Here is a 15,718-nt window from a genome sequence, read left to right on the forward strand (position 1 = left end):
GGCTACTACGACAGATCCGGTGTTCTAGCGGCTACTACGACAGATCCAGTTGTTCTAGCGGCTACTACGACAGATCCAGTTGTTCTAGCGGCTACTACGACAGATCCGGTGTTCTAGCGGCTACTACGACAGATCCGGTGTTCTAGCGGCTACTACGACAGATCCGGTGTTCTAGCGGCTACTACGACAGATCCGGTGTTCCAGAGGCTACTACGACAGATCCGGTGTTCCAGAGGCTACTACGACAGATCCAGTGTTCTAGCGGCTACTACGACAGATCCAGTGTTCTAGCGGCTACTTCTACAGATCCAGTGTTCTAGCGGCTACTACGACAGATCCAGTGTTCTAGCGGCTACTACGACAGATCCAGTTGTTCTAGCGGCTACTACGACAGATCCAGTTGTTCTAGCGGCTACTACAACAGATCCAGTGTTCTAGCGTACACACTGAATTCTTCAAATTCCTGACAGGAGGGACCTCAAGTGCCTGTGTGGTAAGTTGCCTCTCACCTCAGTATTTGTCTTGAGGGTTCATTGGCTGGTTTGACAAACCCATGACTCCCTTGAACAGGACACCTCCATATATTCTATCTATCTATCAATGAAAAAATTCTCAACCGTTTGAGGGGCAGAACAGAGGAATGAACTGTAAAATCCACCCAGAAACATGAACTCTTCTGTACTCAGCAGGGATGTTTTAAAGCTCCTCTCTCAGCACTGATGGACCTGATGACCTGCCTGCTCATCACCCTTTAGTAGCAGGCCTCCAACAACAGGGCAGCTAAGAGGTCTGGAAACACTGCATGAAAGGAACAATCAACAATTGCTGGTCAAAAAAACAAGAAGTGGAAACGATGATGCAGCTGCCGTCAGCAGGACGGGGAAGTGTGGGTACAATAAAGAGACACTTCAGCCAGAAAGTGTATTTTGCCTTTCAGGTATTCAAAAATAAGGGCCTTGAGCTCCCTCCCCTCTCCCCCTATTCTTCATTTTTTTTTGTGACTCCGGAATGCAGAAATAACCGACCAGGTCTCTTTAGCTTAAAGCTAATGGTGACTGACGGCTGACAACAGCTGCAGTAACAACCAGAGCTAAAAACCAACTAAAACTCTTAGTTACAGCTCCGGAAATCAAATAAGAAATGTGTCAGTCTGGTTGTACACCCGTCACTGGGACCTTGACCTCTGACCACCAAAATCACAGTAGATTTTTTTTTGGGGGGTGAAATTCAAAGAAATTCCTGCTGAAGTTCCCTAAATATCATCATGTGAGGTAACAGCGACCATAAACACAAAGTCAGTTATGCTCCTCAGCAAGAGTATAAAGAGCATGTACCGCCATACAACTGCCAATTTGGATATTTATTGATTTACACTTGAATATATTTTGTTGAAGCTGATCTGGGCCAGTCATGCGATTTGAGCCTGACACTGACAGCGAAATTTGATTGGTCAAAACACCACAATAACAACAACGAGCTGTCAATTCACCCTCCAAGAAGGCCGAGTCCTTTTACAAACTGATCGCGACGACTTCAGGAGAAACTGGTAAATACGTTTTTACCACTAAGTTGACACGACTTTCGGAGGACCATAAATTCTCTGAAACATCTTTTCTCAGGTGTTGAGTGTAGCCATGTATACTAATAACAAGCTTAGTGGTTTGATACAAGCATAACCAAGTGTCAAAGTAAATCAATATGAACCAAAAACGATTTTTCTCAGTTGATTTGAACTGAACCACGAATGCTCGAACATTCAGGTATCTCAAAAGGAATTGTACCTGGCTTTTCAAAAATGTTCTGGCTTCATTTATTTTTGAAACTCATTCCCCGACCTGGTTTTCATTCCATGACTTTTCCAGCTTTTTCATGACCGTGAATGTATAAGACTGCACTGTTGAACGATTGAAAACTAACTCCAAAAGAATCCTTTTTATTTGATTGTGTGCTTTGCATTTTATTCAACGTATATCAAAAGTATTTTTTTTCAAATGATTATAAAAAATAAACATTTAGATTCAGCATTGTTGTTCACATTGACAGTTTGACCGTAAGTCATCTTCCTCCTGTTAAATTTAAAAAGTAAAAGCTAAAACACATTGGTTGAAACTAGCAGAGAACTGACCCATTTTTAATGATGGTGTCTAAAAACAAACCCAATACTAAACAAAATATGTGCTTATGGTGAAAGATGCTTCGTTACGCACACACCAGAAATAGAACAGAACCAGAAATAGAGGAGATAATCAGTCGGTTGCACGGATGATACTTGATTCCAAAAGTCACACTGCAATTAAAAATATTCAGGTAATTTTGATGCACACGGGAGGCGGAACAGGCACCGCGTAGGCACCCTCAATCCTCTCCTACACCAGCGTCACCAGGCCAGAACTCACCAGCAACGAGAGGTTCGTTTTACTAGATGAAAAAACAAAAACGACGGTTACTGAGGTGAACTGTGTGATGCAGGAGATAACAACTGAAGTCATTAAAAACCTACTTGTTTAGAGAAGGGGGAAGGGGGGGGGGGGCTAAAACCAGCATACAAGAATGTTTCAGAAGCTCTCAGTGGTGAGGATGATGGAATGAACCAAGTAGCAGCTGGTTTAGGGGGATCACGGCGGATCTCCAAATCTTTACAGTGTTTTTGTGATTTGATGCTGCATCGCCTGGTGATATTGATTAAGAGATCTTTTCATGATGGTAAAGGAAAATACCCCCTGATATTCCCCTCTTCACTAAGGTGTGAACACAGGAAACTGTATGAAGCAGCTAAACTGGTGGACTGCACGAGGGATGAGGCCCTGGAGAAATAAATCACCAACTGCTAGCATGGGAGCTGTTGTGAATAAATGTTCATGCTGCGGAAAAAACACTTGATACTGTTGGTAGTTTTGTTTATTCTCCAGGAAGTAGTGTTCCATTTTAAAAGAGTTAAGAAAAATGACATGAAAAAAAGAATTTGACCAGCTTTTTTTTTTTTTTTTTTAAACAGACGGGGGCTTACATGGGACGGAGCTCCATATTGGTGGGTTTCAGAGCGGGCAGGGATATTTGGTCCATACAGGAAGTCTTCCAGTTTCATTTGCCAGTCTCCAGTATCTGTCCTTCAGGACAAAAGCAGCTGCTTTAGGCTGTCTTTGCCTGCTGAAGATACCCTTCTTGTTCCCCACAACACGAGTGACTTCTGCAGACATGAGAGGAACAACAAGAGCGGAGCCTTGAAAACAGGTTAAAAATGGTCGGATACATCTGAATACACACACACACACACACACACACACACACACACACACACACACACACACACACACACACACACACACACACACACAATCATCTGGGAACCAAGAATTTTGTGCCAGTCCAGGTAGATCCTGACATTTTAAAGAAACAACCTGCTGGTGGCACGAGAGCAAACGTGCTAGGGTTTAGAATAGAATATTAGAATTCACGCTCTGGGGTGTTTGAACACTCGTCTTATGGCGATCCCTTGCAAAGATGAAACATTTTACACCCTGAAACGTTGCAAACAAATGGAAAGCTGCGTGCACACCCGTCGCAACCGATTCTTACAGGAGTCGCGCTTCACCCGTTTCACCACAGGATCATTCGTGTTTGTCCGCCCCAACTCGTCACCTATGTCAGAGGAAAGCTAGCATGCTAGGTTGGAAAACTTTGGGATGACCCATTGTGACTCTTGCCGACAAGAATGGGAGGGAAATTCTCTAGGTGACAATGACGTAACAACTTCTTGCTTTTGTTTTGTTTTTTGAATTGCAATGGGTGACCTACAACAACCGCGTATCAGTGATATCAGGGGAATATCGAATACTGACATGGCTTTGAAGCATAGCACATCACCTGCTGCCAAATAAAATGTTGCACTCAATTTGAGTGTTATCTCCCCGCTCAATGGCGTCAACCACAACTGGTGTTGATGTTATATTTAAAAAAAAAAAAAAAAAAGCAGGATACTTCCTGTTCTATTACTATCATTAATAGTTACTTCTTTAACTCACATTTCCCAGGGGCCGCATGGCTCAGTGGTAGAGTGGCCATCTAGCAACCGAAAGGTCGCTGGTTCGATCCTCACTTCCCCCGGTGACCCTGTCCAGGTATCCTTGAGCAAGATACTGAACCTCTAATTACTAGTGATAGCCCTGTGACGGACTGGTGACCCGTCCAGGGTGAACCTCACCTCCCACCCAATGTCAGCTGGGATAGGCTCCAGCCCCCCCCCCCCCCCCCCCCCGACCCTTAACGGATAAGCGGTACAGAAAATGGGTGGAATTCACTTTTCCCCGGCTGCATGTGGAGTAACTGCAACATCAGAAGTTCCCAACAGAAAACGATAAAGCATTTCCTGATTTTCAGAAGTGCTGCAGAGAAAACTATTCTGGTTCTACAGGTCGCTGAGGTCTGCAGCTGCTCCACAGGTACCTTGCACTGTCATGAAGTCGGCAAAGTTCCAGATGAGTTCGCCAATGACGTACTGCTTCCTCTTCTGGTCGAACACGTTGTGGTAGCTCTGCAGGACTACGCTCTGGTACTCCTCCGTAAACATCACGGGCGGGTCCTGGAGAGTCAAAGACGACCTCTCACTGCCAACATGTGACACTGTTGCTGAAGGTTTGAAATGTCCGAAATCCTAACAGGAACTGGCTGGTGTAGGTTTGTGTGTGCGAGGGTGAATACTCACACTGTGAAGCCCTGACACTGCATCTGCTCCATATTCACTCTGGATGATGGGTCTCTGGTACTTCCCGTACCAGTTCTCAAACTGGGTTTTGAGCTGGATGGGGATGACCTCCACGTGGCCTGGATCATGGTACCAGGAGAAGTAGCTGTTCACGCAGATGACATCCACATAGGGAGCCTGGACACACAAGACAGAACCCAAATATGACTTCCCAAAACGTTCCTGTTCGTAACACACGGAAACACATTCTATGTGGATTCATGGAATCATACTGAAGCAGTTGTCACATAACTTTCTACCAGATGATATTACTTCCATGAAACTGATGCATCTTTCCATCTTTTCCATGACATCATTACAACAAAGGCCCAACTTCCTGCTCACTTCTGGCTCTGAATGACAGCAGCAGTAGCAGAAGTCAAACTCCTAGCTACATGAAGAGTGAATGCTAAACTCACCCGGCCAGACACAAACAAGTGGCTGTGCGCTAATCAGTGCTTTGAAACTACTGACATCACCCCAAAAGACATTCCTCCCAGCTGAAGACTGTCAACCATTAGAAGGGATTCACCAGCTTCATCAGAAGCTTTGGAATGTGAACCCTAAAATTCTCCCATTTGACTCTCTTATCTTTCACATGGTGCTGCATCTGATTAATTAAAGGCCAGATTAAAGCAGGAGAACGTTCGGTCAAGCCCAGTGGTACGGTGTGCAGCACTTACAGGAAACTCCTTCGATATTTCAGAGGAATGTTTGTGATTTGAAGGAATTTTGGATCCCTTTACACTTCAAACCTTTCAGGCCAAGTCGGCCTCGACGGAGTTGGAGCTCTAGATTAAAAATCAGTGGAATGAAATGTAGAAACAAACACATAAGGAAGGAATTTTTGTTTAAGGGTTTCAGCTGGTGGTGTACCTACCAGCTCAGTGTTCCAGACTCAATTACAGAAATTAATTTTAGAACGTTACATCATTTATTTCACAGGTGTTCCATGTACCTTTTGTGGTACTGAGCCAGAGACACTATCCATGTGGTCTGTCACTGCCCCTCTACATCTCTGTTTAGGAGTTCTACAGAGAGATGCATCCATAACAATACTGGCCACATTTGCTTCTTGGTCCTCTTGTGTGTCATCCACACGTTATTCTGAGCTGAATGGATTCATTCAGTCCAAAATGGCGATGGCGCACTGTTGTCAAAAAAAAAAAAAAAAATTCACTGGAGTTTCCTTTCTTGGGCTTCGATGCTTCTTGGCGACGTGACGGACAGACTCCCACCGGTCACCACCACGTGCTAGCAGATATGCTCTTCTAGTACAGAGGAATTACACCTATGATTTATTGATGGCTTTCAATCACCAATAACCAATATAGCAGAAAACACTGTAGCCTTGCTATCAGGGACAGAAGCTGCTAGCTGGCTGCTGATCCCACACGTTCAGAATCAAGAGGTAGTGACGCAAAACCTCGCATCTGTATGATATCACAGTAAGTCAAATCAGGCAGACCTAAACGCTGCTCTTACTGGTCTTACTGGTCGCCTCAGGTATACACTTGCTAGATTTAAATTTTAAGGCTCATTTTAAGTCATCGTGTTATTGCTCCAGAGATGTTCCAAGTGACAACACCACACTACTCACCCCTCTGTCCCTGTCATAGTGACTGTTGGTGATGTAGGTGACCGGTCGGGTGGGGTCCAGAGCTTTGGTGTGATTTATCACTGTTCTGCAAAACAAACAAACAAACATCTAATTAAAGCCCAATTACAAGCAAACCAATCTGTTATAATTATGAGCTATGTTATGTTGTTGATTTCAGCTTATCATGCTTTTGCCACAACTTCAGTGGAACAAAGGACTGGTGCGCGGTGTCCTAGAATCTTGCCAACACCTCTCTCTCTCTCTTTGCTCACGTACAACCACTCGTGTTAGTGGCTCGTATTCATTTCCTGATTTTTGGAGACTCACTCCTCTTTATAATTCTGACCTTCCCTGAAAACAAGTCTAAAAATGAGTTAAAATCCCTTACATGGTTTTTGTCCCCACAAGGAAGGAGAACCCCAACAATGTGACAGTGTTGAACAATGTTGTGTTGTCATAAAATGAGGAATACCTGCCACACACACACACACACACACACACACACACACACACACTTTCCTGAAGCCTTGGGCTCCAGGTGTTTGTGTTCAGGGAGCTTCATGTCTACATTCCGGATTGAGCTGTGACGGATAGGAAACGCATTCTTTTGCTTTGATTTATTTGACACAGAAGTGGTGAAATACAGCAAATATGAAAACCATGTGAGCGATGAGGACGCTGACGAGCTAAGACTGAGGGAAGAGAGTGCTTCCATATGAACGTGATGAAGGAAACAGACAAGTAAACAAACGCCCTGACAGTGAAGCAGCTGCCGTTCCTGCCGTCAGCTTGTGTGAATCATTTCAGCAGCAGTACCTTCACCTTCAATTGACAGCTGCTGGGACGTTTAATTCTTTAGTGTTTACGGGAAGTTTAACATTTTGTTTTTTTTCTCCAATTAAACTCCTTTCGGGACACCAGGCAGTCTTTGCACAGCCGTGGATAATGAGGTAATACTGCAAAAAAACCAAAACGTTTTCAAGAAGCGAATGACCTCACACCCACGTGGTTTGCTCAAGTATGTCACTGCAGAGTCATTTGCATTAGAGAGAATTTTTTTGTTTTTTTTAAGTACTCACTTGAAATAAAATCCAGCAGGGGGCATCTCAGAAGCCGGCTCATTGGCTACTGACCACATGACCACAGAGGGATGGTTCTTATCCCGACGAACCAGCTCGTCCATAACATCCAGGTGATGCGCCAGGGAGGCGTTCCCGAAGCTGCGACTACATTGTTGGACAAGACACAGCCGGTTGAAAGATGTTAGTGGAAACAAAGAGCAGAATTCTGGATCGACCTGTCGGGACGTTGGCGAGCGAGAGCAGCAACCGGTGGCACAAAAGTTACAGCCTTCAGCTGTTTTATCCAAAGACGTTTTAACACTCCCGTCTTTGTTTTCCTGAGACTGAACTGAAATAAATCTCCAGCTACACCAAAACACACTGGAACTCTCTTAAATTTATCTACTTTTGTTCGTTTTCTCTTTCTCAAAAGGACAACACAGGACATTAACCTCCATTAATTTTAGATTATCCCAGAAACTTGATCAATAGTTTGTATTTTTGTAAGCTGACACATTTTTTTTCATTTCTTTACTTGCTTCAAAGCCTGCTAAGATTGTGACTCTTCTATGTATTATTCAATTTATTCTACAAATAAAAATGCAGTTTTGCTTTTTTGGGATTTATACAAGTGGGAGTCCGATCTGTGACTCAGCCGGATCTTTGAATATGACAGGAGGGTTACAGTCCTAACTCGGTGTCCAGGGTCTTCAGTCTACTGTGGTGTTCCTGCTTTCGACCCACCCGACCCCCCCTCCGCCACACCCAGAGGATCGAGCCATGACACCTACATGTCTTTGATGCCCACCCCCGGGCACTCGTCTATCACCACGATGCCGTGGCGGTCACACATCTGCAGCACCTCCTCAGCGTACGGGTAGTGGCTGGTCCGGAACGAGTTGGCCCCTAACCACCTCATCAAGTTGAAGTCTTTGACCAGCAGGGGCCAGTCAAGACCTTTACCACGGATCTACCACAGATGAAGAGCTGATTACTGATCTGGATCCAGGTTTTCTGCTCTAGATGCTGGATCGAGTGTGTTTGCTGGTGTCTGCTTCCCTCTGCTGGTACTCACATCTGAGTCCTCGTGTTTATTGACTCCGTGGAAGTAGAAAGGCTTGTTGTTGATGAGGAACTGGGTGCTGGTGACATTGACGGTGCGGATGCCGACCGGTAGAACGTAGAAGTCCTCGTACGTTGATCTCTCATCAGCTGCCGTCAAGTGAACCTTGACAGGAAAGTCAAAATGAGAACAGATCTCAGGTTTCAACTCTACAGGCTGAGCTGAATATAAAATTAATTCAGCTCATTCTTCTTCAAGAATGGTTCTGCACCTTTTCTACTTCAAGACTCACTTGGTAATACTTATATAGTAATACTAATATACTATACTCATAATCACATTTCCCTGGTATACAGACAGGAACCCTTGCATCAAATAACAACAATAAAGGCTTCTTTAAAACTTTATGGCAACGAACTTTCCCATTATTTACAAAAGATGCTTTTACAGAACTAAACAGTAATTACCTCAATGTCTTTGTAAAAGTTGAAATCTTTTGAACACGTACTTGCCCTCCCGCTTTTATATGACTTTCTACACTACGATAATAATTTCTCTCGCTACAAGTGAGCTTCGACTTAAAAGCTTTTTCCAACTCACTGGAGGAGGAAAAGACGAAGGCAACTGAAGCTAACAATCTGGTTCAACAGCAACCAGGTTAAATTATAAATGTAAATCTTTCCACTAAGTGGGAAGAGTTGCAGTGGGCTGGAACTTCTGCTTCTAGAGGATTTGTTTCAGGCTCTATTTCACTGGGAGACTGGAAGTGATGGTTGCTGTTTGATGAGAAACACCATCAGCTGAACAAAACTGCAGCTCACAGCAAAAGAAGGATGATGGCGCGTCCGACACTCAGCGTAGAAAACACACCGTCAAGTCAAAGATCAAGTCGCTTCACGTTATTAGCTCATAGAGAGAAGAGAGAGGCTTGATGGTAGCGAGAGGCAAACGTCTGCATGTTGCTGCAAGGCACGAGGGGCCTGCATGGAGGTGGGGGAGGGATGGCAGGTAATGCTGAGACAGAGACTAGAGATCAGTTCTAGGGACTGTGGGCAAGCCAGCAGGAGGTAGAGATCCCACACGTCTCGTGGAGGGTTACAGCTAGGTTGGTGGTGTACTGAACACACTGCAGGGCTGCAGCTGAAGATCCTCCACTGTTCAGGTTTGACAGGATCCAAATATGAAGCTACTTTAGCAACACCCTCCTTCAACCTGTTAATCCTGCTGCTCCAAGTCTTCAGAGGCAGATGCTCGCTGAAAATGTCAGCTGGTTACTCGAGAGACCGTCTCTGGGGCCGTGACCTAAAGCAAGACTGAGACTAAGGCAGGGCTGGACAGACTCGAGACCTGAGCCAGGACACCGTCTCAGAAGGGCTCTAGTTGCGGTATTTACAGACAGCGGAGTGTGTGTGTGTGTTTTTTTTCCCCGTTTGTTCGCGCGTGCAATTTTTCAGGGTCAAATGTAATGACAGATGAATTAGCTGCCGTCTTCGTCCTGTGACAGTTGAAGATTCTAGTAGAGTTCAAAGGTTACCGGTCCAATTATTGGCTGCATTTGAAGCCGGACGTCTGCTCACGCATGAATCAAAAGTGGTCGTGAGACCAAGACTGGTCCTGCGGTGACAGACTGTCCAGATGTTGCTTCGCACTGAGGGGCTTGAAAGGTTCTGGCCTCCTGAGTTCCAGTCATTTCTGCGAGGGGTTTGCGTGTTCTCTCCATGCCTGCGTGGGTTTCCCCCCCATTAAAATCACGTATGTTGGATGAGACAATCTTCATTGAATCCATGGATAATAACAATAGGACTTTAACGGTGCAGTTTTTCTCCCTCTCTGATAGTTTCCCACGGGTGCTGAATGGAGCCGAGCTGCTTGAATGTCAATAAAAACAGAAGAAAGTTGTAAAATTGACTGGAGGTGTAAAATAACGCATGAATCAACTCAAGAATGATGGACGACACGCTCAGTGAACTCTAAACCACCGGGAGTCGTGCATCAGTCTTATTCTTCCTTAAACCTGCAGCCGGGTGTAGAATTAATGATCTATGACTAATGATCATTTTCTCCCGTCGTTCGTCTTCGCAGCTCTCAGGATAACCCTGGGCGGCGGTCACGTGACCTGAATCAGCGAGTCACCCCCCCACATCTTATCTCACCTCCATTGTGTAAAGATAAGCCGGGTTCTCGTGCATCAAGTACGGCCACCAGAGTCGGACATCTGCTACTTTCAGCACTCCAGATGGCTCGCTGGAGGACGCCACGCAGTGTCTGTCTTTGTCCATCAAGGTGACCTTCAAGGAGGCTGTGGCAGCATTCCGGACGGATACCATGTATTTGACCAGACCTGGGATACGCAGGAGACACCATCTAATACCAGGAATGCTAGACTGAAAGCTCAAATGCACATAAATGCTGAGAAAGTCAAATTCAGATGTGAACTCCAGCTTTCTTTGGACTCTTGATGTGTATTTGAGGGCACATTTGCAGCGGGAAAATGAAATACGGGTGGACACCATCTACGGACAAGAAGAGAGCGAAGCTGTTTTGTTGTTTTCAGTTGTGTTCGTTCACCTGTGCTGTCCAGGAAGTCGGTCACCACAGTGATGTCATCCACGTAGGCCTGAGGAGTGGTGTAGAGCAGCACTGGACGGTGAATCCCGGCGTAGTTGAAGAAGTCAAAGTAGATGTTTTGCACAAAAAAGCCTTTAGGATACCTGATGAGCAGATACACCTTGGTCATGTTTGCATCGTGACATCCACCTCTACGGCACCGAAGAGCTTCCTGCGCGCATTTATGAAGCTATGAGCAGGAGCTGAAACTGGGGAGGAGCCCAACCGATGCTGGGGTCTGGGGGCCGATAACGACATTCTTCGTAAGGCAGATTGATTACTGTCAGCAGAACTGATCAAAACTGAATGTATTCAATGAATAAATGGGGCATGTTCAGCGTGTTGTAGTAACCATAAACCACTTATCATACATGAGAGAAGCATCTGAATGCTGTACCAGAGCTGAACAGGATTATAAGATGATGAATTACCTTCACTACTGATTAATCTCTTGATTATTTTCTCAGTTGACTGATCAGTTGTTTGATCAATAGACTGTCAGAAAATATGATGTCCTCTGATGTCCACAAATCAATCAGTTTGTCGGAGAGAAACTAGAAATGATTCACATCTTATTAGATGGAATGGGAGAGTTTTTCTTTTTTTCCTTGAAAAAGAAAATATGATCTAAACCAAACAATTCTTGAAGTAGTTGGAGTACTAATTAATAGAGGATTAAGAGTTGAAGTACTCACAGTTGGAAGGAATCTACTTTTAAAAAGGTATAAAACGTAAATAATAATGTATTTCCACACATCGGCCAATCAGAGTTAATGTGTCAGTGATGACGTCATTGTGTTCTTTCTAATGTAACCTCTCTAATCCAGTTTGGAGTGAACCACGGTCCTAAGATCTACACGCGTGTGTTTAGAAACACATGTGTTTGTAGATGCTGTTTTATGGCGGACAGAATGAGACGAGCAGGGGTTACTTGGTGGGGTCGTCCAGGTGCTGGATGATTCCTGGAGGAAGCGTGTGCAGATTCAGAGTGTTGTTGACAGCAATGGTGATCCTGACGGGCGTCGTCGGGTCCTGGCGGATAACTCTTCCTATCTCCGCTTCAAAGGGAAGATGACCACCTTCGTGCTCTGTCACTTTCACGCCGTTCACCCACTGCAAAGACAGAGACGGTGACAGCCAGGACATTTGGGACAGGTGACGGCAGGATGAGGGGGATCCTGGACACTCACCACCACTGAGTAATAGTGAGCGCTCCCCACCCGGAGGACAACTCTGGTTCCTTCATCAGCCACCCAGCGGGTGGGCACCAACACCTCTCGCTCGTACCATACCCAGCCGATGAAGTCTCTCAGCGTGCTGTCCTGGGTGATGTCATTGAAGCTGGCGGGAACCGGCATGTCGATCACTGGGCCCGTCTAACGCACGCAGGATAAGACGGGGAAGAAATCCTTTATGTGATTTTTAGTTTCAGGATCAGGTTTGTACTCACCATGGTGATGAAAAGCAACACAGAACATGATAATCAAAGGGAGGGTGATGAAATAAAAGATTAAACCTCGTTCCTGCTGTTGTCTTTATAAAATACTAATATATCTATCCATCCATCTATACACACACACACACACACACACACACACACACACGTATATATATTACAGTCAAGCCCAAAATTACCCCACATTTTCTTTTCTTGATGTCTCCCAGAAGATAAGAAGATGTAAAAGAGGCCTCACTGTCAGCTTTTATTTACATGTGAACAAAAAGTCCAACGTCCATGTCCAAAATGATCCATTCCCTTTGCAAACTGTCACAGTCGAAGGGAAAATCCACAGCTATTGACCATCCAAATAGTCCAGCCTGTTCTTAAGCGTCCCAGACACCCGGATCCATCGGGAACAGCTGCTTTCGTCAACTCAACAGGTGAAAAACAGCAGCTGTCTGCTGTTGGTTTGTGGACGGTCACGGCTGACACATAGGAGCTCACTGAGGACCTGCGGCTGCTCACAGGTCAGGAAAGGGCTATAGTGCCATAGCTGCATGTTTCAAGTTCCAGTGGCTACAGTGCAAAGTATTATGAAAAAAACAAGACGTTCCACACCGTGGAACATCTCAGAGGACGGTGACACGTGTGCTGGCCAGGAGGATAGTGAGAGAGGTGCAGAACCCAAGGATCACCACCAAGGCCATCCTGGTGAATCTGGGCTCTGCTGGTGGCAACGTCCCAAGGCAGACGGTCCAACGGACGCCGCACACTGCTGGGTTCCAGGGACAAAGCGCACAACAAAAGTGGTGAAGAAATGGTTAGCGGACAAAAACATGAACGTTCTGCAGCGGCCCAGCCAGAGTCCTGACTTGAATCTGTGGAGGGGGCTACAGATCAGGCTGACGGCAAGGAGAGCTGGAGCTCATCGATTAAGATGCCAGTGGAGGCAAGCAAAAAGCTGGTCAGCAATTAAAGGACGCGTTTGACTGCTGTAACAGCCAACAAAGGCTTTTCTTTTGATTCTTGAGAAGGGATGAATAATTTTGGACAAGCCACTTTTGGTTCAAATGGAAATAAAAGCCGAGATTCTTTCCCCACAATGATGCCTCTACATCCTCTTATCTTCTGGGAGACGCCTGTTTCATTTACAATCAAGAAAAAAAGCTTGCAGGTTGAATAAATGATTTCAAGGCGAAATTTGTCTCACACCCCGGCAAATTTGGACTTGAAGTCACTTTAAATCAACCAGCAGGTCCGCTGCTCTGCTCACCTCTGCCAGGCGGCTCTTGTACCAGCCTTTCTCGAAACCCTGGTTCCTGTTTGGGGACTTGTCCGCCCTGAAGCTCCATACCCCGCTTAGCTCCTTCACCTCCCTGGAGGGGGACTCCCGAGGGAAGAGCATCCCGGTGCGCGGCATACACGCGGCGTCCCGCAACAGCGCGCACAGGCTCAGCACCGGGAGCACGGCGGCCGCCCCGGCTAGAAACATGTTCAAAACCACCTGGGTTCGTTCATGAAGCTGCACCACACACGTTACTGCTGCTGATTCAGTCACATGACAGACCCGGAAATCACGTGACCGCAGAGCGCCTATGCTGCATTTAAAGGCTGTCGGAATCTACTTCACCGCAAGATGTGTTTTTCTTGGGTCAAAGAAATCAGTTCATGTGAGACAAAAACCGCTGCAATGTTTTAATGCGTATTAATCCGTAAATTTGCAGTTAAATTAATACTGCAAGCACCTCTGTTGCCTAACCAGTTGGGGGGGGGGCTGTTAGTTCTCCTTTAACTAGTTTACAACAACAAAAATATAAAAAATCTAACCTCTCACCTACAAAGCGTTCACGAAGTGGCCCCTCCGTGCCTCTCTGACCTCCTTCCATCACCACACCTGCCCCCCCTCCTCTTCTTCTTCTTCTTCTTCTTCTTCTTCTTCTTCTTCTTCTTCTGTTCACAATCTGTTCAGGCCTCCTAATCTGTGTTAGTGGGAAAGACTGAACAAGTTTTTGTTTGTTTGTTTGTTTGTTCATATTTAACGGATGTTTCGTTGTTTCATGTCCACATCTGATTATCTTGTATTTCGTTGTATTTCTACTCGGTCTTTATGTATAAGGTGTCCTTGGATTTCATGACAGGCTCATAATAAGATGTTTATTATTATCGGTGGTGGTAGTAGTAGTAGTAGTAGTTGTAGTAGTAGTAGTAGTTAACAGATTAACAGGCACGTTTACAGGACGTGTCTGAAGGTAACAGCACATTTGGTCTCTTAGTCAAAGAAAAGCCGAGGACAGATTAAAAAATCCAAAAGAACAAACTCTTCTAATAACATGATTGTTCATTTAACTCACTAGACGCCATGTCGCTCAATTGTGCTGCAACTCCGCAAAAGCGACGCTAGATGGCGCCAGACAGACAAGCATCGGTTCACTAGATTTGATTTCACCCCAGTAGTGAGCTGACCTGAGCCCGAGATCCTACAGGGGCTCCGGGTCAGTGTTCAGCTGTAAACTCTCACTGACCCCCAGTTTGTGGTCATTTAATGAAATATGTATCAAGAATATCGTCACTATTCCACAAGTAGAAGTAGCCTAATAACGCAGTGGCCAGCACTTTAAGGCTCTTGTCATGAGGTTATAATGTGATTTAGTGTTTAAAACACAATTTTCATTTGTGTAATAACAAACAAGCTGACAAACAATGAATTTGTGACCCGAATGACCTCTGAGGGACGGGGAGTGAGTTGGGCGGGGGGCTGTGGCCTTCTAGTAATCCAGCTCCTCTAAACAATCCACATTGTTTTTTGTGTGTGTGTGTGTGTGTGTGTGTGTGTGTGTGTGTGTGTGTGTGTGTGTGTGTGTGTGTGTGTGTGTGTGTTGGCATGAATCACACAATGTCACATGATGTGTGTTACACAAATTTGGATCTATCTCAATATTCTCTTCCCCCTTGTCTTGCCAACGTTGTTTCAGGACTTCACTTGTCGAGCACGCTCCAGTCCTGCTAGAAGTAATGGCACTATTCTGTGTATGTGCAGAGAGAAATATGCCATGATTTTAAGGCTCAACTTCACCCCCCCAAAAGTGTATTTTGCCTTTCAGTTACTCACAAATTGAGTTCTTCAGTTCACAAAGACTTTTTTCGCTCCTGCATGACTTCTTTCTGACTCCAGAATGCAGAGAGCCAGCCTTGTATGTTTAGCTCA

At 45.2% G+C, this 15,718-nt stretch overlaps 1 protein-coding gene across 1 annotated transcript; it reads right to left on the minus strand.

The window, feature by feature from the left end:
* Nucleotides 1-1,917: 1,917 nt before the first annotated feature.
* Nucleotides 1,918-14,085, minus strand: gusb (glucuronidase, beta). Its single transcript, XM_086225989.1, has 13 exons — nt 13,787-14,085; nt 12,263-12,448; nt 12,004-12,185; nt 11,034-11,176; nt 10,619-10,806; nt 8,478-8,630; nt 8,194-8,372; nt 7,421-7,567; nt 6,342-6,426; nt 4,703-4,879; nt 4,444-4,579; nt 3,008-3,187; nt 1,918-2,418 (listed from the first exon to the last, which is right to left on the minus strand). Exons 1-12 carry the CDS (start codon nt 14,003-14,005, stop codon nt 3,036-3,038), a joined length of 1,947 nt encoding a protein of 648 aa, XP_086082115.1. The 5' UTR covers nt 14,006-14,085; the 3' UTR covers nt 1,918-2,418; nt 3,008-3,035.
* Between the last annotated feature and the right edge of the window lie 1,633 nt (nt 14,086-15,718).

Source organism: Aulostomus chinensis, chromosome 15 (genome assembly GCF_037954235.1).
Source record: "Aulostomus chinensis isolate RoL2024-O1b breed Wild chromosome 15, RoL_Achi_v1.0, whole genome shotgun sequence".
NCBI lineage: Eukaryota > Metazoa > Chordata > Actinopteri > Syngnathiformes > Aulostomidae > Aulostomus > Aulostomus chinensis.